Below are 23,513 nucleotides of genomic sequence, written 5' to 3'. Positions count from 1 at the left end.
GTCGGAACGATAATAAGAATGACGGGGGCGACGGGTGGAGTGGAGTGGAAAAGAGAGGGGGAAAATAATTATTAAAAAAATGAAAAAAGGGAATTTCGGTACGGGTCGTTACAATACAGAAAATCAATTAAATAAAACCCAAATCAGGCCGAGGCGAGGGTCGGTGAAGAAAATTCGGACGCATCACGGGGCCTTTGGATACACCCACGGTACCCGCGCGATACGTGTGGGCGCCGGGCGTTCCCCGGTACTCGGCGTGTAAATTAAGACCGCGATACGCGGTATTCACGTACGCGTACGGGTCTGTTTCCGGAGTTCGTTGACCTGCCCTGTCGGTCTTGGATTGTAGGAGAGCCGGTGACCTGTCCAGAGAAGAGAGGGAAGTGAACGATTCAAGAAACAGATGAGCACGGCTTTGCTGGACTCCTCCTGACAGCAACTCCATCTAGATCGGGACTCGGACGCCACCTGTGGGAGTACAAGGGAGCCCTTCGCCACAGGTAATCTACAAGTAGCCTATTGATGAACTGTCGCACTGCCAACCATTGGCCACCTAATAGGCTCGCGGTCCGGCTGACTTGCTTACCTGAGATCTCGAAGAACGCGCACCTTGGCAGTTAAGCTATTCTCGTCACGGACGAGAAGAACGGAGTACATATGGGGTACACCGCATTCTAAGGCGATCGCCAGATCTCCTTCCAAGCCACGTTTGGTGGTCTTGGGGCCGGGCTGTTTTTGGCCTAAGGGGGGAACTAAGACGCCGACTATGTATTTCAGCCGATGGGCGTCCGGATTGGTATTTAGCCTTAGTTTAGAGGTTGTTCGGTCTGGAGGGAAAACAAAATCCGGGGGAATACCTCAATGCCGCTCAACGCCGCGAGCAGCGACTGCCCGCCAGAAAGGGATGATTGATTCTTAGGCCGCATGCCGGGGAACTGCGACGGGGCTTCCGTAGATCTCGCCCTCGCCTGACTGTCTAGCACGAATGAAAATATTCATTACCATTTAGTTTCCGTCCTATGCAGCTTCGATGGGCCGCAGTCTGACCGATCCTGTTGATTGTGTTGCATATTTAGTAAGAGTTTTCGGAATTCCGTTCGGACAGGCATCAGGTGGGAAGGACAATGTAGACTTCCCAATCCTTTACCGCCCTTTTCGCCCCTTATCTTCCGAGATGCCACATCCTGGCCACTTGCTCGCTAGAATTGACATCTAACAGGACACGGTTCAAGGCGAAGTGTCACAGCCGTAGTCACGAGCCTGCCAGCTGGCGAAGGGGATAATGGAGGGCCATGATCAGCATACGGGGCCAGGAAGGCCAATACACATCCCACTGGGATGCGGAGGATTCCCTGGCCCAGGAGCTCACGGGGCCTCGAGGCGTGGGCTCTTCAGGCTCTCCCTTGCCTCCGGTCCGGACTGGCGGAAGGATTCGAACACATCGGTCTCCACTCAAGCGAAGAAGCCAAACCCGGGGGAATGGTAACGGACACTCGATCGACCTAGGACGAGCTACTGTTGCACAAGACGCACGTTTCATCCATCATGTGATATCCCTCGACCGACGGAGTGGCTGCCTTTGCTGTGGAGTATCATCTGCTTCCCTGTCGCTTTGTTGATCATCTGGATTGTGCCGAGGGGCGGAGTTGTCCCGGATTTGCGGGGATGCTGCCAATAGTCTGACCAGGTGCCTTTCTCACGCTTAGTCGGCTCCACTCTGATCCCGACACGTCGTTCTGTCTGGTCGTTTGATATTAGCATTTGCTTCTCGTCGGGTCAAACGGTCGCAAATAACGGACAAAGGCTTGCGCCAAAAGGTTATGACGGAAGTAAATTGAAGTATATCTCTGTTGTTCACCGAGGCTACCGAAATCTCCTGAATCGTCCGAAACAGCTCGCTGCAGTAGCCTTTTTCCTGTCCGGTGTATGACACGACTCAAAATTATCACATACAGCATGTACACCATTCTGCTGACGTGCCCCCTTCTGGTAGCCCCGCGTCTATCAGCTCGCCAGGTCATCTCAGCCCTGACACCGTGATGACCTCAGAAGCGCGTCGATGGCGGCTCCATGGACCCTGCGATTTGTCGCGGTCTCACGGTTGCCATTCGGGTGGCACCATGGTGGCAATCTGAGGCTGCAGAGTCTCGACGTTGAATCCCGTCCGTGATCCACTCCCTAGCCCCGAAAGCTGCCAATAATAATAATGGCCCCGGTCACATCGCACATCTCGGGGGCAGTCCGGGTATAGTACAGAGATTAGGGACTACGACAAATGGTCACGCTCATCTGCAATATCAACGGCTTCTATCGAAGCTCGATGCCGAGGCTCTCTAGAGGAAGGGAACTTTGGATGCCGAGGCAATCCACGTCGATCTCGAGTCAGTCGTAGAATGTACGGAGCCGCCATGAAATGCTGCCGCGATGCACAGGCCGAGGCGTGGATCAGGAGATGGTTCAGGAACACCTGACAGCGAGAAGTCGCCGTACTCCCGGATCTAGTCACGTTGGTACCCGCAAGAGGTACGTGATATCGTGCACTGCACCCGAGTTGAGCATCAAAGCAAAGTCGCCGCGAGTGGAGAGCGAACCGTGGCAAGGTCACGCGGTCGTGCCACGTGACGTCCCAGGAACGCCCTCGGGAGCTCGTGACGGTGAGGGTGACGTACCGGTGCCCATTCTAGGGATCTCGTTTTCAGGGTTCAGATGGATGTGGTCCACAGCCCGAAATGGAGAGTCGATCGTTGCCCCGGTATGTGTGGTGGTGATGGCGCTTACCGGGGGACCAGTGTAAGCCAGGGTTGCCATGTCAGGCGCCGACCGATTTGATATTCCCCAGAATTCGCATTTCAGGGGGTTTTGCCGGTCACTCCCAAGATTTCCATAAGGTGAATGCTGATTGTCATACTTGCATCTGGAAGGAAATATATGGTCCGTACATATTTGATTGAACCCACTCGGGAGTCTACCCGCCGTGTACATCTTTGCTTGAATACGTTGAATACACCGGTATTTGGATCTCGACTAGGTACGAAACGATGGGCATAGCAACGGCCTGAAGAAGTATAAATCACTCTCGGAATTGCTCTAGCGAATCAATAATGGGAACGGGTACCTGTCAAATATGACAAGACATGACGACCATAATTGGTAGCCTCAACAACCAACCACGCGTCGATCAAGACACGGGTGTGACGAGCAAAGTTCAGGGCGGCAGCACTGCAGACACCTATCCCCCTCCTGCCTGGAAGATGGAGTTGACCCTGATGTCAATCATGAAAGGGAGTGATCACAGAGCTGATCTGTCTCTTTGTATCAGAGCAAGCAGAGACGGCAAATCACATTCCAAAATGTAGCCGCCCTACGGCCCGTCTGCCCCGTTGAAGCGCCCATGTGCGCCAGCGCAACAAAGGAGAACGGGTTACAAACAAGGGGGAGTTGGTACTACTGTAAGAGAGATTCTCACACAAAAAAAAACCCGGATCGCTGATTTGTTTACGCAAGGGATGTTTGTCCGGGGATCGCGGAAGGAATCCGGACATAGTTTCTAGACCCATGGGACATCAGGTGAGCGGATGATCTTGGGTGATCCTAAAGTCAATCTTGGATGCTTTCGTACCAATGAGCTAGGGGCTGAGTGCGATCGGGGAATACCTGTCGTCATTTGCCCGTTTTATCTACCGTAAATTGGTTCGGGGCTTGTTTGGGGCCTTTGGAATCGCCATTCCCCGGGTCGATCCACCGAGCCATGTGCATGTGACCTTTTCCAAGGGGCAGCCTAGAGCTGTCGACGTTGGCTGAAACCGAGGGTTGAAGCTCCCGGGCCCTGCAGTCCGACCGGAAGCGAGACTTGCAGTTCCGTGACGATCGTTTTCAATTTTACCTTACTCTCTGGACTTTGCAACCAAGACAGCTTGACTTCTAATTCCCGTTTCCTGATTGGGATGTGTTCATATTCCGGGATATGGAAGGATAGCGCCTTCAACCAAGATAGCTCTGGATAATCACTCGCTATCCCTGGCGGGCCAACTATAGATGGCTTGCCTCTTGTTTTCACCCAACATCGACGCCCCGTCTAGATCCCGAATTTTGTCCCGATCGCCCTTTCACAGTCCTTTACTTCCCAACCCACGCAGAATATCAAAGGCTACAGCGCGATGCATACCATTCAAAGGTCTGAACCAAGAGCAGACCTCAAACGTCATCCTGCAGTCCGACCGCGATAGCCTCCCTTGTTTTAGATGTTGAGCCAAAAATATGCGAGCTAATCGAGCATCCCCTTCGGCCCTGCAGATCACGTCCGGAGTACCTGGTATTTGGGAGCCCTGGAATGCCTCGGTGACCATTTTTCGTACTTTGTCCAGGGGTTTGCTCTTCCGTCTCATTATATGCTTTCGCAGCCACCTCGTCACCACTGCAAGTGAGCAATGCGAGGGAACGGGTTTGAGTTTGATAACATCGACACACCGAGTCATGTATTTTACAGGACCATATTTCCGAGAAAGATATCCATGGGTCATCACCAGTTCAGGAAGTCTTTTCCAAGCGGTTCTATTTGTTCTAATTTTAAATTCCGTTGGACCGAGATTCTGTCATGGTGGAAGCTAGGCCACGTCGACCCAAGCCACATTCTAGTCTGAAGTACATACATACCACACGACAAATATCGATGACTCTGAGGATGAGTCCTCATTAATCTCGGGGGGTCATGAATTTACTTTTTTCGAGACAAAAGATAGCAAGACAGCAAACGGCACCAACCAAAGAAAAACAAACCGGTCGAATTTCGGACCCGAACTCATGACCGTGTCGGGCCATGTGAAAAAAATCCCAGATGGCAGCGCGATGGGGGCGGCTATCTTCTGACAGGTCGCGTTGCTTATTCCCGTATTGGACGGGTGTGGCGGCTGCGATCAAAGACATTGCAAATTGCGCGCCATCCGGCGGTTCTAGCTGTGACCGTGGCTGATCTTCTTTACTAGGGCCTGTGTGATAGCCCCTGTTTGCTGATCGTGGCAGGGCTGTGGGCGGTCATGGGGACTGCCCTGGGCTGAGATCTAGACCTTCGAGACCCCCTCCCCTGGACGCCGAATATGTACTCCGTAGCTGATTTGGGGACGACAACATGGCAATAAAAGCCACGAACGCCTGTCCGTTGACTCTCCACTTTGGGCCGTCTGCATGACTGCCCTGGAAGCCACATTGCTTGTGCGTGGGCTATAATCTTTAGCTTTAAGAATTAGTCGCTTGATTCATTAAGGTGACGGATGGAGTCGGCGTTAAGAGTTCTGGATAGCTCAGCTTCGCTTCCCCCCCTGCCGTGCTGGAACTGTCTAGGTGCCTGGCTCCATGGCCTCTTGGTTTGCTAGTTTTTATCTTCCTATCCACCATCCACGTACTCTGATCCAGCTGAGCGGCATAAGACAAAGAGGGTGTTCGCTTCCTGTACTGAATACGGTGAACCTACATCCAGTGCTAAAGGGCTCCATGAATAAACACTTGCTGAAAGAGACTGAGACGTTTAAGATATGATTTATACGATGAAATAATCAAAGAAAGAGATGTGTCAACGGGGCCCACAGTCCGGAGAAGAAAAGTATAATGGCAAGAGTCCCGACACCTCCCGCACCCGACTCGGCTTCCAACAGAACCCTATGACCCTTCGAACTTTCAGCCGAAACTAGACTGCAGCGATATCCTTCTGATTCAAGAAATTCCAAGTTGGAGCTTGTAATATTTGATAACCACTGTCATTCTCAAACGTTGTAAAAACAGTATTGTTGGGGACCAACATTATATTCGAACCGTCAGGCGGTGATCTTCATCCACCAAGGTGATGGCAAAAGCGACCGGGCATATCGATGTGACAGCGGTCAGCGGCAAGGAATGGGTCATGATCAGCGACTTTGACAGCGATCACTTGGGATTTGATGTTTGACAGGTTCGTCACCGTCGTGTGACAAGACCAACAATACCCCGAACAGGCGGTATAGACGAGTCCATGACAGCGCCCCCTCAAAACAGTACTTTGTGGCAATGCACGTCTACATGAAATACGATGGCGTAATTCTGATGAAAAATCTAGAAGTCACAAGCAAGAAAGGAGACCTACGACTTGGCCACAAATAGATCGAAGCCACGTCAATAGGCCCTGTCCATGTGAACGGAATGGCGATGAGGCTGATGACCGAAGGGAGCATTTAGCACGCCGACCATATCGAACATGGCTGGAACATGATTCTCTATTTCTTCTTATCTAATTCTGTTTCACCTTCCCATTTTGCACGACATCATATCGTCTGAGCGCAGTTTGTGTCGCCCGGGAAAAGTCGCAGCCCAGCGCGGCTAATGTCGACAACCGGTAAATCCGAGCAGGATTTCCCTACCGACTCAGAATGTAATACCCCTGTTTCAAATGTTAACTGTAGCCATATTGCCTGAATGCATACACCCCAGATCAACAGTTTAGGCGGGTCCCCACCTTGTGGGGAGATCAGGTTTCACGGATTGCAATCTCACCCGTCAACGGAAATCGAAACCGCACACCAGATCATAGCCCCATGCCTGTCAGTGTGTGTCACACTGCTGTGACGATGCTGCATGCCTTCCGATAGCGGAGCTCGGGAGGACCCCCCACCACCACTCGATCTGCCACGGCTGACTGGCATCTTTAAATTGATCCGCAGTTACCGACACTTGCCCTGCTATGTATCGATTTGGATGCAGCTACGATGTCAAGGTACCCACAAAAAGTGCTTTTTTTTGCCTTGACACGGCTCGATTATTGTTTCTCTCGTAATGAGTCTGATATTTTGCCGATATGGCTGCTACCCAAGGCAGTCTCGTGTCTTGCGATACGAGAGGGATATTGGTTTCCTTTGCGGATACATTTTAGGGGTGGGCTGATCTTTGGAATCATTCTACTACCCGAAGTGGATCTAGACCGTTCTTCCTTTCTGAAAAATGAAATCTAAGGCTCAAGTGGCCATATTTTTGTTCCAGAAGGAAAGCCAATTGGGATGTACTTGGCGTATGACCCTCTTTTCAGACACACTCATAGTTCAACAGGATAGCTCGTTTCTTACATGCCGTAAGAGCAAACCATCAAGAAAAAGAAAACCATACAGGCAGAAGTCTGTCTCAAAATAGTCGAGCCGCAGTAGATCGTCGAACTCAGTCGACCACGACTCGCGGGGAACTAGGGTCTCACTTCCACGCGTTGTGAAACCACGGCAAGCTAGACCAAACCATGGATCCCTGCTCCGTAGATTCCCTGCTGTTAATACCCCTTTATGAAAAAAAACCCAGTTCATTCGCAGATATCTGCCAAAAGAAAAGAGAGAGAAATGACACTGTGAGCCTTGGAAAGCAGTAATCCCAGGAAACATGGCGAGACTACTGGACACTGGCTCTCGGTGATATTATGATTCGGCCGTATTGATCAACAGACAGCTTATGGTTATACCACCCTGCTGTATTCCACGATATCCCATAGGCCGGACGCCCCTTGCGATAGAGTCATCTTCAGACGGAGGTAGTGCAAGAGGATCAAACTTCTAAAAAACAGTACGCGAGCACAGTCGAACACAACCGAATCCACCTTCTGCATACTCTCAACAACAAACGTCGAAAATTGTATATCGTCACCATACCCAGAACCCTCTGCTACGAGGGGTAGTACGAATTACCTCATGGGCGTTCTTCGAAGACAGCAGGATCTTCAGAGCCCCGCAGACGAAAAGCAGGTACCCCTTTACAGCTATAGATTCACGAGCAAACCCCACGGGGCTCAAGCAGGGATGTTATGTTATACATCCAAGTGAATATGCGTTGAAAAAGTAGGATTCTGGTAGAGCGTAACGCGTGGCCGAATGTAGACAGACAGGTGCTCTCGTATTCGGGTAACACGGCGCAACGTTGACTCTATCCGGAGATCATAGTCATTTGGCACAGCAGGAGATCCGAGGCAATGACTGGCAGATGAAGAGGGAGATGGCGTGTCGAGGTTTTCGTTTCATGTTCCTCGGCATGATGGGTTACCCTTGTGAAGGTAGGTGCACCCAGGTACACGTGGACCAACGAAAATAGTTACCGGTGGAAAATGATCAAGCGCTTCCTCAAGGTATGCTTTGCGTGGGGGTTTATGTGTGTCAAGTGGGTGAAGGTTGTACAGATGCTTCATGCTTCGTATACCAAGTCACACGGTGCTCGGTGCACTCCCATGGGAAAGCTGGGAATAGGCTCAAAACAATATTTGTGATTATCAAAAAATGGGTATAGTTTCAAAGCTGATACGTATTTGTAAATGCGCTGAAATGAGATAGAAGGGCAGTCACCTGCTTTGCTTGGATCGAGAGTATAGAACTATTGAATCTCATCACAAGCCTTCGAAGGCTTGCGATATACTGGATACGAGTTGGAATGATTGGAGAGTAGGGATGAGAATCATAAATCCTTTTCTCTTTGTAACTCAAAGAGTTCTATGTAAGGGGCCATGTTTTACATAGGAGTCCAACAGAATCATCATTTTTCAGCCGGCGTACCGAGGGGATCTACTTCAGTGGCGCCTACAAGGCATTAGACTATGTGCGAGTAACCTAGAATTCAGCGTCGTCGTCACCAGCAATGATAACGTTGTTGATCTGGATAAATGTTAGCGAGGTGCAAATGACAGACGAAGTAAGAGGCATACTTTAAGGACCATGCGGCAGAGCTGAGTGGCGAGCAGAAGTTGCTGGCGCTTTCCGATCAGAGGATCAATGGCAAAGTGCTCCCTCATGTCGTTGGTGCCAGTCATCATGCAGTCGACACCAAGGCGGGAGTTCTTCTCCTTGACCTGGCGCGACTTGATGGAGGCAAGAGTCTCGATCGGGCTCAGGCCAGAGTTCTCAGCCAGAGCCATGGGCACTGCATCCAGAGCATCGGCGAAGGCACGCATGGCGTACTGCTCAATACCGGGGCTCTGTATCATTCAATAAATATCAGTCTGGCTGCAACACGTCCAAAGTTGAGAGACAACGCACCTTGACAGCGGCATCTTCCACAGCCAGAGAGCAGGCAATCTCGGCGGCACCACCACCGTACACAACACGGTTGTCACGAACCAGGTTACGAACCACACACAAAGCATCGTGTAGTGACCGCTTAGCCTCATCGATGATCTGTATTTTGGATTAGAGATAGTCTTAACGTGACCGGACGATTCAACTTACCATCTTGTTGCTACCACGGATGAAAACAGTGACCGCCCGGCTGTTGGCGCACTCCTCAATGACCAGCATCTTCTCTCTCGTGGTGCCGAAGGTCATCTCACGCACACGACCAGCGGTACCCAACTTATCAGCGGTCAGATCCTCGAATCGCGGCACGATACGGCCGTTTGTGGCAATGGCAATCAGCTCAATCTCGGGACCACCGACCCAGCGGACAGCGGGCAGCTTGTTCTGAAGGAGAAGGTGGTTGGCCTCGTCGTCGAAGCCCCACTGGCAAATGACCAGGTTGGCTCCTGAATCCTTAAGCTGCTGGATCATTTCAGCGAACTTGGTCTGCTCGTACTCCTGGAGCTTCTTGAACTCCTCGACCGAAGTAATATCAAGCTTGTGCTTGGTCTTGGGCTTGGGAGGCTCGAAGGGGCAGGTCAGGATAGCCAGCTTGGCGTCCAGGACCTCGTCGGGCATCTGAGGGTGGGAGAAGTCCTTGTCGACAATCACACCGTTCACAAGCAGGGAGTCCTCGAGGGCACCGCCCAGCTTGCCGTCGACCTTGATCAGCTCGAAGTCAACATCTTTGCGCTCCAGATCCGCAACCGAGAGCACAGCGTCCACGGCAATCTTGGCGAATTGATCGTGAGACTTGGAAACACTATCCAACTGTTAGACAAAGCAAAGCCATTGGTCCGGGGTGACTGGGTCATACATCTTGCTGCCCAAACTGGTCTTGGCAACCTTGAGGAGGTTGGTGGTGTCGTCCTTTGAGAAGGGGATTTCGTCACTGATCTTGTCCAGCTCCGCGAGAGCAATCTCACAGGCCTGGTCATATCCGTCGGCTATCCGGATGGGGTGGATGCCCTTGTCAATCAACTCCGACGCTTGCTCCAGCATGGCCGCAGCCAACACTACCACACCCGTTGTGCCATCACCAATTTCCTCATCCTGCGACTTCGAGAGCTCGACGAGCAACTTGGCCACATTGTTCGTGATCTCCATCTGTAGTTATTCCGCATGTTAGCTTTCCCAAATTTCGTGGTGGTTCGCCTCGGGGGTGATAGGGGTCGGATCGAACCTGGCCGAGGATGGTTGCGCCATCATTGGTAACGGTAATATCGCCATCGGGGGAAATCAGAATCTTGTCCAAGCCACGGGGACCCTAAATGAACCCATTAGACATTATTCCATCGGTCGACTGGGAAGGCCCGTACCAGAGAGGACTTGACAATGTTGGCCACTGTTTTGGCGGCGACAATGTGCGACTTGACAGCCTCAGTGCCATGCTGTCTCTTCCTTCTTCCTTGGCTATTTGAAACAAGTTCACCTGGTCAGCTCCAACTTTCCACACCTCCGAGGGTCCAATCGTCGTGCCGGGGCGGATAGGAGGATATATCGGTGAACGTACTCGCGAACGACAATAAACGGACGACCATTCTCGTCCTTCAACATTTGAGCTATCCATGAGTGTCAGTAACTGTGAGTCGGGGCCGGAAGACGAGAGCAATCGAATGCTATTCACCTTGAGAAAGGTCAAGCTCTGTAGAAATTCAAAGTCATGGTTAGCAATAGCACCGGGGGGTAATGAGGGGCATCTGGGAAGAAAGGGAACTCGTACGCATCGCCATATTGACGGTGGACTGCCACCAGGCAGAGAATCAATATAGAAAGAGAGTAAAAGGGAGAGGAGAAGGGAGAAAACAGCACCCGGTTCTCTTTCCTGCGAGCGTAGAGGGGGTGAAAGCTATCGGAGCCGTCGAAGCACAGCAAATTAAATTCTGGCCGCCCAAAGCGGTATAGCGCTGCCCTTCCGCCTTGCTCAGCTTCCACGCGCATCCCCAACTTGCCCCGGCTTTCCATTGCGCCGCCGCTTTCTTCTTGCTCCTTTCGCGTAAGGCTTACGCCACTTCACCGTCAATCTGCTTTCTCGATTGATCAACCTCGTTTCACCCCAACGACCCAACATGCCACGTAAGTGAAATGCGCGTGTTGATCCGTCGCGGACGCGTGCCTGGAGTATCGTACCTCGACTGATCCTTGAATAGCACCCGTCTCCGAGGAAATGTCGGACGAGGAAATTGGGGACATTCCTTTCAAGAATGGCGGCAATGGGGCTGAAGACAAAGTCGACGACAACCAGGATGACGACGAGGATGACGAGGATGAGGAGGGCGTGTAAGTTGAGCTCGGCGCATTCCCGGTGGACTAATATGTCTGACTCAATAGATACGTCGTCGAGTTGATAAAGGAACACGAATTATTACCAAATGTATGCTCGCTTTTGCGCCTACTGTTACACCACCTCGCCGAACGCGCTAACCCGTCAACAGGGCAAACTTCAGCTTCTCGTGAAGTGGAAAGGATATGATGATCCTGCAGACCAGACGTGGGAACCGGAAGAAAACCTGAAGTGAGTGCATAAACACCTATCGCACTCAATCATATGCAGCGTGTTTTCTCACATGTGTTTATAGGGAGGGTGCCGAACTAGTCCTCGCGGAATACTACAAGCGTATTGGTGGCCGGCCAAAAACTCCTGCAGCAAAGTCTGGCCCCGGAAGGAAGCGCAAGTCTATGGGAGACACAAATTCGACCTCTGCCTCCGCATCGGCCGAGCCCAAGAAACGAAGACGATCAACGAAGTCCGAGGATCCAGTGCCCAAGACCGAGGCCGACGAGGACGAGGAAGGCACCTGGGTTCCCAAGGGTCAAAACTGGGATAAGGAACTCGATAGTGTGGACACAATCATTCGTGACCAAGATGACGGAGCCCTGTATGCATTCCTCCTCTGGAACAATGGCAAGCGGTCACGAGTGTCGATCGAAAGCTGCTACGAGAAGTGTCCCAGAAAGGTCAGTCTGATATTCTGAGTCTGACAAGACCCCATGCTGATGTTTTGCTTAGATGCTCAAGTTCTACGAGAGCCATTTGTGAGTCCATTGAATCCATCAAATGCTCAATTAGAAGTGCTAACTCTTTCGCAGGGTCTTCAAGGAGTGTTGAAACTGTTCAATCCCAGGTGCTCTATACGGCAGAGCGATGGTTGCAGCCTGATGAGAGACGCATTCTGGGGAAATTTGTCATTACCATTTTCCCAACGGAGTTTATAGGAGCCCCAAACTTTCGGTTTTATTTTCCTGCAGTTTTTTTTCTTGTAAGATGTGCCCCAATCGACGTCTGTACTCTAACACGGTCAGTTAAGACCGTCAGACATTCTGGACTTTCACGAGGCCTAACATTATGAACTTGTGTCTGTACTCGTTTTTCTGTTCCCCTGGTGTATTTTGAGATAGTATTCGGCTTGTGTAAGGTAGTCCCATGTATTTAACCCAGCTCTCAAAGCAGACCCCTCTCCCTGGCCATGCGGAGATATTCCCACCTGGTATTAGTAAAATCTTCGCCATGTTTGGTGATCACTCGTTCAACGTCCCGGCCATCTGTAGCTTCCAAACATTTGTCGTCCTCGGCTGTCCATATTCCACGGACGTTGTCGGGAATTGATGTGCTGGGATCCCAATTTTCCAGCACCTTGTCAGCAAGGTCTTGATCCATGGTTGCAGAGCGCAGGACATCAATAATGGTTGCTTCATCTGTTATTCCTCGCGCCAGTTGCCTGGCGATCCAGCCATCGACGTCTGGAAGGTCTTCTTCATCACTTTCCTCGCGGTCATCTGGTTCTGGACTTGGCGGTAGAAATGGCAGCTCCAGAAACAGTGGATCCGGTTGATCCTGGCTTTCTTCTGATGATTCGAGTACTAAACCGTGCATTGGTTGGGTATGCGGTGAAGACTGTGTGGAGTGAATGGTAGTATGGGGATGCTGAGTGGGAGGAATAACTTGTGAAGGTGTTTCTGGATTTGGTGTTCGTGATGGCGATTGGGGATGATTGCCAGGTGACCTTTGTACCACAATAGTAGAGGTCTTGGAGATCTCGGGCTTCATTCTTTTCGACGGGGAGGCTGCTGCTCCCTCAATAGGTGGTTGAGGACTCGATTGTCGTTTTCTCTTTATGCTGGGGTCTGCTAAGCTCAGTGAAGACAATGTGGTCGAAGGCCTCGACTTTGCACTTGTCAAGGGAAGCTGCTGGAGGTGATTTCTTTCTGGCTCAGGTGTAGCACCGTGTAGTAGGTCAGGTCTGGGAAGTTCACCCCCTGGACGAGGATTCCCGCGCAATCTCCTCAAATACCGCCCACGCCATGCTTGCCATGAATGCCCCGGGAACTAAAAATTGTGATTAATCAGCGGTAGCTTGCAGCACCGAGTCGATAGTATGTACCTTTTCGGCTAAGTCTTGGTAAATCTTGTTACCGCTGACAGGCGCACCTTCTAGTTCCAACGGCTGGAGCCAGTCATAGACCGTTTGGTCATCTTGCAAGCTGAACTCCGTTCTGGTGGCCTTTCGGGGAATATGGGATGCGCCCATTGGTCGTGGCGCAGAAGGGCCAGCTCGATATTTTTCGAGATCTTGACCCTCGGGAAGACATCCATTTGCAATTGAATGGTCCACATATTTGTATGAAAAGCTGCAGTAATCATGAGTTTGGTGTAGGCCATGAAAGCACAAATAGGACCGTACCAGCCAGGAGGAAGGTTTTTCTTCAGGTGGTCCACCAGCATGACGTCGGCATGTTTCTCTACGTATACCAGTTCACCACCATATTTCTGTATGCTTATCAGCTCTGAATATACGCAAGGAAGCTTCTCTCAGATAGAAAAACATACCATTATGTCCTTTTTGTAATTCTCGCGGCCTGGGACGTTCTGGGATAGCCAGAACCGCATAGGTCTCCTCTCATTTTCTGTCACATGAGTGAAGAGATGTGTCGTTTTGTTCTCAACTTCCGTGCTCGCCATTGTCGATATAGCATGAGGTAAATCTGCTAAGCTCAAGCTGAGTTTGGCAGGGATGAATGACACAGCGAGGTCGCTTTATTGTTGACGCGCTATCACGTGTCGACGTGTCCCAGGGCACATTCAACCCCAAATCGCCGATGAAGCTGGGGAGCATGTAAGAATTAGGACGTGTTCAACGAATTTCGCTGTGTCAAGACAACCGCAAAAGCAGCGAGATCATCGTCCTGATTGAATTTGAAGGTTCAATGAAGCCCGCTTCAGATTGGGACGGTACCACGTGACCGTATAAATGACGGGCCGCGACGAGACGCTGACGAAGTCAACAACTTCAAGGGAGAAGCAGTGTGAGGCTTGGGAGAATGAGACCCGGAATAAAAATTTCACCCTCTTTGGTTTCATGATTCCGGGTGTCATTCGGAGGTCTCAGCTCGCCTGTCATAACAATGGGGCCTCTCCGCACTGTCGTCCTGGTGATCCTGGGCATCTCATCTCTGACCTTCATCGCTCTTTTTGGGCGCCTGCCTGTTTTTAGGTAAGGCAAGACCAAATGTTTAGAATGACATTCGGGCTGACAGGAGGGTAGGAATACCCCGATCGCTTTTTTTACCGGCTATTGTGGGTACATATTCCAAATGGAATCGTGTTTATCGACTCTCGCCTCTTTGGTGGGCGTCTGGTTTGGGTCTGGGACCGCTCTGGCAGCTACATATTACATGAAAACCACCCCTTGGTTCTGGTGAGTGCCATATATTTTCTTAGAGGGGGCCATTTCCTAACTTGCGAGCCAGATCTTTTTCTTGGGCTTGCTTGCCATAGGCGAGTATTTCTTTCTCCCGACGGCATGGCCTTGGATGTCAAGCATCCACAAATTCTGGGTTCCGGGGGTTGTGATCCTACCCTTCGTCCTCATTTACAAGTGTGTCGTTACCAAGTCTTTCATCACGTCGCAGAACCACGACGAAGAGATGAAACGGTATCCGTACGATCGTGTCCTCTTCCACCCGGGACAACGATGCCGCACATGTCACTTCCTCAAACCCGCACGCAGCAAACACTGCAATATCTGCCGGGCGTGTGTGTCTCGTCATGACCATCATTGTGTTTGGTTGATGAACTGCATCGGGGCCAACAACTATGTTTATTTTCTCTCGCTGCTGCTCTCGCTTTCGGTTCTACTGACCTATGGTACTTTGCTTGGCTATTCACTCCTAAGCCAGACGCTGCAAGAAATTGTTCCATCAGAGTATCAGGCAGCCATGAAGGGCTGGAAGATGTATTTCAACATCTGGGCCGTCGTCATTACAGCCGACGCTAAGATCGGCACTGTTACTCTGCTGATGTTGATGACCGCTCCACTGGCAGCGGCTTTCTTGGTTTACCATACATATCTTGTTTGGGCAGGCATGACAACTAACGAGAGCGCGAAGTGGTCAGACTGGAAATGCGACGTGGAAGATAAACTTGTCTTCAAGGCCAAACGGAGTCAGATCCCTGGAGCGCCCCGGTATATGGACCTCGGAGATCAACCGTGGCCGGTAGACAGTGACCAGATCCTTGTACTGGATGACGAGCCGCCAGCGGATGGCTATATCCTGTCTACGGACTCCAACTTCATCAAATATCACAGTAGACCCGGTGCACCGGTGGACGGATGGGAACGAACTGACTCTATGGGCGACATCGTTAACATCTACGACCTGGGATTTTGGAACAACCTTAAAGATTCCGTTGGATTACCAGTACGGCGGAAATGGTGAATATCTCTGCTGTCTCATGTCCAGAACACGGTTTTCGCATGTCTCCCAAGGTTATATGTTTGTTGCCAATGGATTGGAGATTGTATAGATTTGAGTTTCAGCTCGTTCCAATAGAATGAGGCAACGAATGTATGATCAAGTAACCTTGACCATAATGGATCTATCTCTGGAATGTGGAGAAACTGAAACCTCGTCAAATATACTAAATCTTCAAAATGGTCATGAATGGAATCAAGTGAGAATGGTCTTCGGGATACAAAAGGCGGTGGATCAAGCGGTGAAGATAAAACCACAAGAACCGCAATTTTATCCGCCGCCAATTCTAATTTCATCCCACCGCGAGTGAGCTCCTATTAGCATTTGTTTCGGCGTTTCCTGCTTTTGCAAGATGGCGGATCCGAAGCCATTATGCACACCCGCCGAGCTCATGCTCAAGGTCATTCTGGCCGGGACCCTCAGCCACTATGAGACCCGCGGCCTGATCGATGACAAACGCCTTGAGCACATGCTGGCTGCTGGAAAGCAAATTCTCTACAAGACACACCAGGAGAGTGAGGTTCGGTATGTTTGCTAGGTCTAAATTTATACTTGTATCTTTCCTGACCGTATGCGCTGCTAGACACAACCTAGGCATGTCACCCGACATCTGGCAAGGCCTCACCGATGTCCTCACTAAAGCGATCCCGGTCCTCGAATCGCAATCCTTTGCGTGGAAGAGTCCGGCTGCGACATATGAGCACTCATCCTCAAACCTCATTGCGTACAACTACTTCTCGCTGGTGAAAGATATCGAACGCCTCAATGATCTTTGCACGATTGCGCGGAACCTACTCGCAACGACGAAGAAGGCGCAAAATTTGGCTGCTGAGAAGGGCTTCGATCAACGGATTCTCGCATTGATTGACACATGTGTGCGGGTTACAGCAAGAGGATTCGATGGTGAGACGAATGCGCGGAATGAAGAGCGCTGGCAGAAAGTCGTCAACCTTTACAAACGACTCCTGATTACATGTCTCCAGTACCTTCATAACTTTATCATGCACAATGAGCAGCGGAAAATGGTTCTCTGGCTCGATTTATTCGGTTATCATTCGACAGCCGACACAAACATCATCAAGCCCAAGGAGCCATTGGATCAAACAGCTCGATCAGAGGGCGTTGCGCCTGTTGTCAAGGTCGGAGAGCGTGTGATAAACCCCCCGATCCGGGCTCTGTACGACCAGACCGCGGAAGATCTGCTGCTGGAAACCATCGCTAAATTCCCGCGCGAGCCCTCCACGATCAAGGAAGAGGCTGCGATGCTGCTTCTGGCAAACATTAAAGATCATATGGAGAAGATCCTTGGCAAGGATTTGACGGATATCCAGGAGATGGGTAGAGACCCGGAGCAGATCAAGTACATTCGTGCCGCCCTGACTTCGATCCTGGGTGCCAAGGTTGATGGATGGTCTGACCTTCAAGACCGTGCCCGGGAACTTCCGCCTGCCCTCCCAGAAGAAGAGGAACATGAATCCCCCAAGAAGAAAACAATTCTCACGATTGACCGTAGCATGACTGCCGGCTTCCCCCGTCTGTGTTGGTCTGACCTGCCCGAGGCCAACGACTATGCGTTGGACGCACCCGTGACGGAGGACGACACAAGTATGACCCGATCAGCTCAATCTGCCGCCGAGACCCTGCAGGAGGCCAAAAATGAGTTGATGAGGCGTCTACAAGATGGCGATGCCGATGCGGATTATGACACTGGCGATGCTGGAACGGTGGGCGACGAGGACTCGCACAGTCTTGAAGGCCATGCGGATGGAAGTATCGAAGGAGACGAAGAAGATGACGGTGAAGATATTGACCGAGACGATGACGGGGCCGACGTGGACGACGAGGAGGATGACGATGACTATCGCGGTCGTCCCGGTGATCAACAGCGTGGCCTGCTTACCGACATTCCTCTTGTGCTGGGCCCGGCAGAGATTGAAGCATTGCCGATGATCATCCAAGCAGGTATCGTCGATAGCTTTGGGCTCAAGGGTGGTGAGCGCAATGGCTCCAAGAACATGCAAGCCCTGCGGTGCCATATCCTTCTCACACAGGAGACTGGCCGCAACCTGCTCCGTGAGCTGCTGATCTTTATTGCGGCATGGGATCTCCCAGACGACGAACTCTATTTCAAGATGATGGTTCAAATTATGGAAGCGGTTCTTCGGAATGGTCTGATGTCGCACGCCTACACGGATTTCGGCCAACCGAAAGACATCATCTCGCCAGCCCAGGCAGTGGTGATCAAGATCCTGACACACATTTTCCGCGCCAAGTATTCTCCGGCTTCGGTGACGGGCTCTTCTCAGACCGGTGTCCCGCGAATCCCAGCATCACTCAGCCGTGTGGATATTCTCACCGTCCGATACATCTTCACCATCTTCCGTGGTAACATCATTCCGGAGACCTGCGCCTTGATTTATCTGCAAGGCCAAATCCGCGCCGGAAACGCCCTGCCTGAGGACTTCCCGCTCAACCTGTGGGACATGGAGAGAGTCTACGAGGGAGTGTATCAGTTCTTGGAATTCTTCGCCGTCCTTACCGAGAACAACGACTGGAAGAACCTGTTGGTCAAGTGGGAGATTGTCTACGACCTGGTCACGCTCATCAAGGAGTTGGAAGCCAGCATCCCCAAAGGCCAGTTTAACCAGCTCTCTTTCGGCTCTGTTCCTCCGCCTCCGCCTCCGCCGCGCAGCCACTCACCCGACGATAACTCCACGCCTGCTTCCCCAGCTCCAGTGGCCGTTGAGCGACCCTACGACCCGAGCGATCCTGACGCTCTCGACAACGATGCCGGCAGCGGGGACTCTCGCCCAGAATCCCCGCCAATCACCGAGGACCCGTCTGAGTTTGAGTGGCGTAATCTCAAGAAATTGGTGGTTCTGGTCCTTTCATCGCTGGTGTGGAAGTCCTTCGAAGTCCAGGAGCAGATCCGGGGGTACGGTGGTATCGATGCGATTCTCCTCTGCACCAACTTCGATGCCCACAATCCTTACATCAAGGAGCATGCCGTGATGTGCCTCAAGTTTTTGCTGGAAGGGAATGAAGAGAATCAGAAGGAGGTTGAAAAGCTTCGGCCTGAGGAGGTTGCCAGGGACGATAGTGGCATACTGGAAAAGAGTGGTTACGAGGCTATGATTGACCAGACTGGCAAACTTGCCCTTCGGCCCAAGGGGTCACAGTAACGTGCGGTGCTGTGGTTCCATTTGCTTTTGAAATTTTGCCATCCCCGAAGGATCTAGCGATTGCATAACATGAGACGAGATGTACAAAGAAACGTCTGATATACCAAGTCTACTACGGAATTTCAATTGATCCTACCGGCGAAGGGTTCGATCTTTTTTTGATAGCTTTTCTCAACTCTTCTGAATCGTGGGATCTCTTCTACCTAAATACCCGTGGACCATCACGGTCAGATAACTCGTGATTTTCAAGCATACATTCAAACGATCATGTTCATATACTCTTCATTAATGCTGCGTCTTCGCTCATCGCCATCGTAAATGCAGTCATCTCAAGTCATCCGCTATCAACGCCGAAACCGAGCGAACTCCGTCTCGATTCACAGTTTATCCGTACATGCCATCCCACTCCTCCTCTTCATCGTCATCCGCAAGTTTCTTCAGCGCCTCCTTCTTTTCTCGCTGCTGCTTTGCGAAATCGAACCGGTCCATCGGACAAGTGCCGCGCAGACGCAGCCAGGGCTTCACGCATTCAAGGTCGAAAAGGTGGGTCGGGTGGCAGGGTAGCTGGACGACCAGCGGGTATTGATCCTCCAGGAAGGGGTTGTTGCAGATAGGACAGACTTGGGAGGAGTCGAGAGCTGATTTGGGGACGCGCTCAAGTGCTGTTCATCGAGAAAATGAGTTATCTGTGGGATTATAGACGTGGAGAATAACAATGGGTTCCTTACTGTCGCAAAACTCCTCGCTGACTCCCTCCACTTCTCTGGGTGGTGTGTCTGCGTCACTGAGCAGGGTTTGGATCATCCGAGTCAACAAATCCTCTGCACCCTCGCCGCCCTGATCACCTTCTCGTTCCTGGGTACCGGCCGCCTCCCGACGCATGACCTCGAACGCTTCGGCGAGCGAGTAGAAAGCTGCGCTGACGTCGCCTGGTACGGGGACTGCATGGGGACGGTGGTCGGGACCCGGGGTGATCTCGGAGAGAGTAGAGAAGAATGTGGACAGGTCGGGGCGGCGGCGACGCGGGGCTGGAGTAGCCGCCGAGGGGTCGGTAGTGTTGTGTTCAACTAGAAAAGGCCAGTGATTAGGTTTTTTTCCCCCAATTTTAAGACGAGTGGAAATGGGTGCGCACTTTCGTAGGTTGACATTGTGGTGGGTTCTGTTCAAGTCGAGGTGAAGGTGAAGGTGAAGAGAAGGATTGGGCGGGGACAGCCCGCTTGACGGTCTGTGAAACCTCGTTGTCTGTGTGGCACTCAGATTGACCGGAGGAACAGGAGTGTACGAAAGAGGGATTCGCGAGAGCAATTTGAATGACGCGAGAGATGAGTCGGAGGCAGCAAAGCGATAACGCGGCGCGGGGAGTGCCATTGGGCCGTGCACGATAACCAAGAACCTCGGGACTTTTTACTTCTACTTTCCCTTCTTCAATACTCATTCAAAGAAAGCACTTCCAGACCCTCGGGCATATATCCTTACAGCATGTGCTACAAACATTGGAGCTTGATAGTTTATACTCCTCCTGGAAGAGACCCTCGCACCACGTCAACAACATTCTCATCTGATATACCTCTGCTTAACCAAACCAATCAATAAAAAAAGCCACCAAAAGAGACAAGTCCAGACCAGTTATTATTAGACTCGCTTCATTTCAGCCCTGCCCAAGCCAGGAAGCTTTTGCAAAACAAAGCATGCCTCTGACCAAGCAGGATCCTCGGGGTATAGTCGACTGCGAAGATACGCCCAAGTAAGCCTTTGGACCATGGCCAGTCTCTCAGGGCTCTCATCATCAGCTGCCTCTGCCGTATCATACCCAGCAACTCCACCCAAGCCATGTTTCCCGCCCGTCACAGTAAGTAGTGACTTTGGCCCTTTACTGCTGTAATAAGCATCCGCGTGGTACTCCGGCCCCCGAGAGATTAGATCCGGCACGTCACTATCACCGATGACTACAAGAGCAGGCGTTGTCATTTCCGCATGACTATGATATTTGAGAAATGTATCTCGTAGGACTTCGCCCAGACCCTCTCCGCCACGTCCGTCACCAGGGGCCGCTAGTAGTATCCCAGCCTTCACACGAGGTTCGATGAGATCGACCTCCGTGCCGTCTTCGGGATCGATCATTCTGGCTCCCAGTAGCATGCTGACTGTGTGTCCGCCCATACAGTGCCCCACCGCGACAATCCGGCTATGGTCGAGACGTCCTTGGATTTGTGGGAAATCGTCTTCGATGGTATAGAGCTCGTCAAGAATGAGTTTCATGTCTTCCACGCGCGAGCGCCAGAAGAAAGGGGCGTCTGAACTGGTGTCAGGTCCAAGATTCAGGGATTTGGAGCTCAGATGGGTGGGCTGGATGACGACGAAGCCATGAGAGGCCCAGAAGTTGGCGACGGGTCCATAGCCATTGAGAGAGGAAAGATTGTTCGATTTTCCCTGGCCATGAGAGAGAAGAATGATTGGAAGCTCGTCTCCAATAACAGGGGCTGTAACGCGAAGATGCAAATCGACGATGCGATCCGGTGCTGGTAGGATAATGGGACTGACGGAGACGATGGGAGTCGGGGCACTGACGGGGATTTGGTCGGCGTCACCAATCAAAGCATGGTCTTGGAAGTCGGGAAGACATGAATCCGTGCTTTGATGGATTGCCATTGTGTTGCAATCCTTCAGGAAACAAACTAGACTTTGAATGGCCTTGACATGGAGTCAATATACTCAAAAGACGTATCAGCTTGATCAAGAGAATTTATAGTAAACTTCCCCACACGAGAAAAGTCCACACGTAAGCTCGTCGATGGCCTGACAGGGACAGTTTTTATCACAGTTGATGCACTTGACCGAAGTTCGAGGGGCATCGTTTGGCCGGGTTTAAGCAGTGTTCCAAAAACCGAGCGGGAAGAACGACGTGTTCCTCCCATAAATTGGGGTGGGAAACAAGCTGATTAACCCTGCATTAATCTGGCAGGACTGTACTCTATTTGCAAAGTGTAGAATTGACGGTAGATCTAAGTTAAGAGAAAGTTGCGAGCTGCTTGGTTGCCTCGGGGTCCCCGGGCCTAGAATTTCTGAAGTCGCCGATATAACCGGGTCGATCGAATGCAGTCGTGGCCAAATGCCAAGCCCGAAATTTGGGGATTCGGGCAAACGTGGGTTCATCCGAGCCGCTTTTTCAAAGGGATTTGCAATTCTGATACATGCAGCTAGACAGGATCATGTCTGCCGGGTGAGGCCCCTTGGCGGTATAGAAGACTCGAACTTCCTGTAGAAGTACACGATAACAAGAGCTGTGAAAAAGAATATGGAGCTTGATCTAGAGCCGACCCTGGGAAGCCGGTTATGTTGTCAATCTGACATCCTTTCGACCCCGACAAGAATACCCGGAGAATCCGCGGCTGTGGCCCCAATTATAAAGTCCCGAGTCAGGTCAATATCGCGCTCTCGAGATACCTGCGAAACGTCGAACTTAATGCCAGGATCAAAAACAGCCCCGTTCGAGCTAGATTCAGTCCAAGACAGACTTGTGCACCCCGATTGAACGGCACCAAATAACGATCCAACTGTTGACTTTCCTTTAACCATCGTTCCGGTTGAAATTCGTAGGGCTCTGGGAAAATTCTCTCATTTTCGTGAATCAGCATTGAGGTCATACCAACAGTTGACCTTGGTGGGATAACATAATCCTGATATCTCAGAGCTTTATCTGGAAACACTCGGCTCATTCGATGTGTAACAGGGTTGCACAGTCGAAGGCTTTCTTGAACCACAGCGGAAAGGTAGGGAAGTTTTCAAGAACTGCAAGCGATGGAAGGCTTTCTGGAGATGGATTGAGTATTGCCGTTTTCAACTGGTTGTATAGTTGTTGGTGCACGGTCGGGTTTGCGAAGACATGATAAGTCGCTTCCCGCAGGACATATGCGCTATTGAAGAGTACATTAGAACGCAGACTTCAGCTTTTGACGCTTTTGTCGGGATACTAACGTTGTACCTGAGCCCGCTGTCACTATTCTAAGACCTTCATCTCGGAGGCGATTCCTCTCTAACTCCTTCGGTGGCAACCCACTTGCAAGCAGATCATGATACACGGTTCGATGATTGGCCGTTTTATATGAATCGTCCTGTCCACTTCGAATGGCCTCAACTTGTCGTGATAGGTCCCGGTCCCGCCTTTTGGATAGGTGCTCCAGTCTTCGCCGTTTTCTCCGGAGGTGAGGATGAGACTATCGACCAAATGAGAATACTGCTATCAAGAAAATCTTAAAATTGATATGCAATGAAGTCGATTTCAGCTATCAGATTAGACGAAATCTTCCAGCAAATTCTTGAAACCATGCAATGCAGAGCGTTGCTTATCTCTGAAGACCGTCTTCACCAGGATCACCGAGTTTGCCGGTCTTCTCCTCACAACGGGATAAACCAGTACTTGACGACTCGCCCTCTTGAGATTCGCCGATGCGAAGATAGTGTTTCCCGGAGTTCTGCCGTG

At 51.1% G+C, this 23,513-nt stretch overlaps 7 protein-coding genes across 7 annotated transcripts; 3 read left to right on the top strand and 4 right to left on the bottom strand.

Moving 5' to 3' along the window:
• Positions 1–8,597: 8,597 nt before the first annotated feature.
• On the bottom strand, positions 8,598–10,831 carry N7498_002490 (chaperonin-containing T-complex subunit CCT5; the record flags this gene model as incomplete). The annotated part of the gene is made up of 10 exons (XM_058449552.1): positions 8,598–8,642; positions 8,693–8,962; positions 9,024–9,161; positions 9,213–9,861; positions 9,916–10,205; positions 10,282–10,365; positions 10,418–10,511; positions 10,612–10,660; positions 10,726–10,743; positions 10,822–10,831. The coding sequence occupies 10 exons, from the start codon at positions 10,829–10,831 to the stop codon at positions 8,598–8,600; spliced, it is 1,647 nt and encodes a 548-aa protein (XP_058311896.1).
• A 336-nt stretch (positions 10,832–11,167) lies between these two features.
• N7498_002489 (chromo domain-containing protein) lies at positions 11,168–12,207 on the top strand (the record flags this gene model as incomplete). Its single annotated transcript, XM_058449551.1, has 7 exons — positions 11,168–11,174; positions 11,249–11,378; positions 11,430–11,472; positions 11,534–11,613; positions 11,678–12,056; positions 12,109–12,134; positions 12,189–12,207. The coding sequence occupies 7 exons, from the start codon at positions 11,168–11,170 to the stop codon at positions 12,205–12,207; spliced, it is 684 nt and encodes a 227-aa protein (XP_058311895.1).
• Positions 12,208–12,540: 333 nt separating this feature from the next.
• On the bottom strand, positions 12,541–14,058 carry N7498_002488 (putative transcription factor Rap1; the record flags this gene model as incomplete). Its single annotated transcript, XM_058449550.1, has 4 exons — positions 12,541–13,425; positions 13,481–13,727; positions 13,781–13,866; positions 13,927–14,058. 4 exons carry the CDS (start codon positions 14,056–14,058, stop codon positions 12,541–12,543), a joined length of 1,350 nt encoding a protein of 449 aa, XP_058311894.1.
• Positions 14,059–14,501: 443 nt separating this feature from the next.
• N7498_002487 (DHHC family palmitoyltransferase) lies at positions 14,502–15,815 on the top strand (the record flags this gene model as incomplete). Its single annotated transcript, XM_058449549.1, has 3 exons — positions 14,502–14,590; positions 14,761–14,794; positions 14,847–15,815. The coding sequence occupies 3 exons, from the start codon at positions 14,502–14,504 to the stop codon at positions 15,813–15,815; spliced, it is 1,092 nt and encodes a 363-aa protein (XP_058311893.1).
• Positions 15,816–16,203: 388 nt separating this feature from the next.
• On the top strand, positions 16,204–19,033 carry N7498_002486 (Ataxin-10 homo-association domain-containing protein; the record flags this gene model as incomplete). The annotated part of the gene is made up of 2 exons (XM_058449548.1): positions 16,204–16,376; positions 16,435–19,033. 2 exons carry the CDS (start codon positions 16,204–16,206, stop codon positions 19,031–19,033), a joined length of 2,772 nt encoding a protein of 923 aa, XP_058311892.1.
• Positions 19,034–19,417: 384 nt separating this feature from the next.
• N7498_002485 (uncharacterized protein) lies at positions 19,418–20,181 on the bottom strand (the record flags this gene model as incomplete). The annotated part of the gene is made up of 3 exons (XM_058449547.1): positions 19,418–19,695; positions 19,762–20,100; positions 20,166–20,181. 3 exons carry the CDS (start codon positions 20,179–20,181, stop codon positions 19,418–19,420), a joined length of 633 nt encoding a protein of 210 aa, XP_058311891.1.
• A 484-nt stretch (positions 20,182–20,665) lies between these two features.
• On the bottom strand, positions 20,666–21,682 carry N7498_002484 (alpha/beta hydrolase family protein; the record flags this gene model as incomplete). The annotated part of the gene is made up of 1 exon (XM_058449546.1): positions 20,666–21,682. One exon carries the CDS (start codon positions 21,680–21,682, stop codon positions 20,666–20,668), a length of 1,017 nt encoding a protein of 338 aa, XP_058311890.1.
• Positions 21,683–23,513: the final 1,831 nt, after the last annotated feature.

The sequence above is a fragment of the Penicillium cinerascens genome (genome assembly GCF_028974065.1).
Source record: "Penicillium cinerascens strain IBT 15544 chromosome Unknown contig_1_segment0_segment0, whole genome shotgun sequence".
Classification (NCBI taxonomy): domain Eukaryota; kingdom Fungi; phylum Ascomycota; class Eurotiomycetes; order Eurotiales; family Aspergillaceae; genus Penicillium; species Penicillium cinerascens.
The sequence above is the reverse complement of the archived record's forward strand: the minus strand, read 5'-3'. Positions and strand labels throughout refer to the sequence as shown.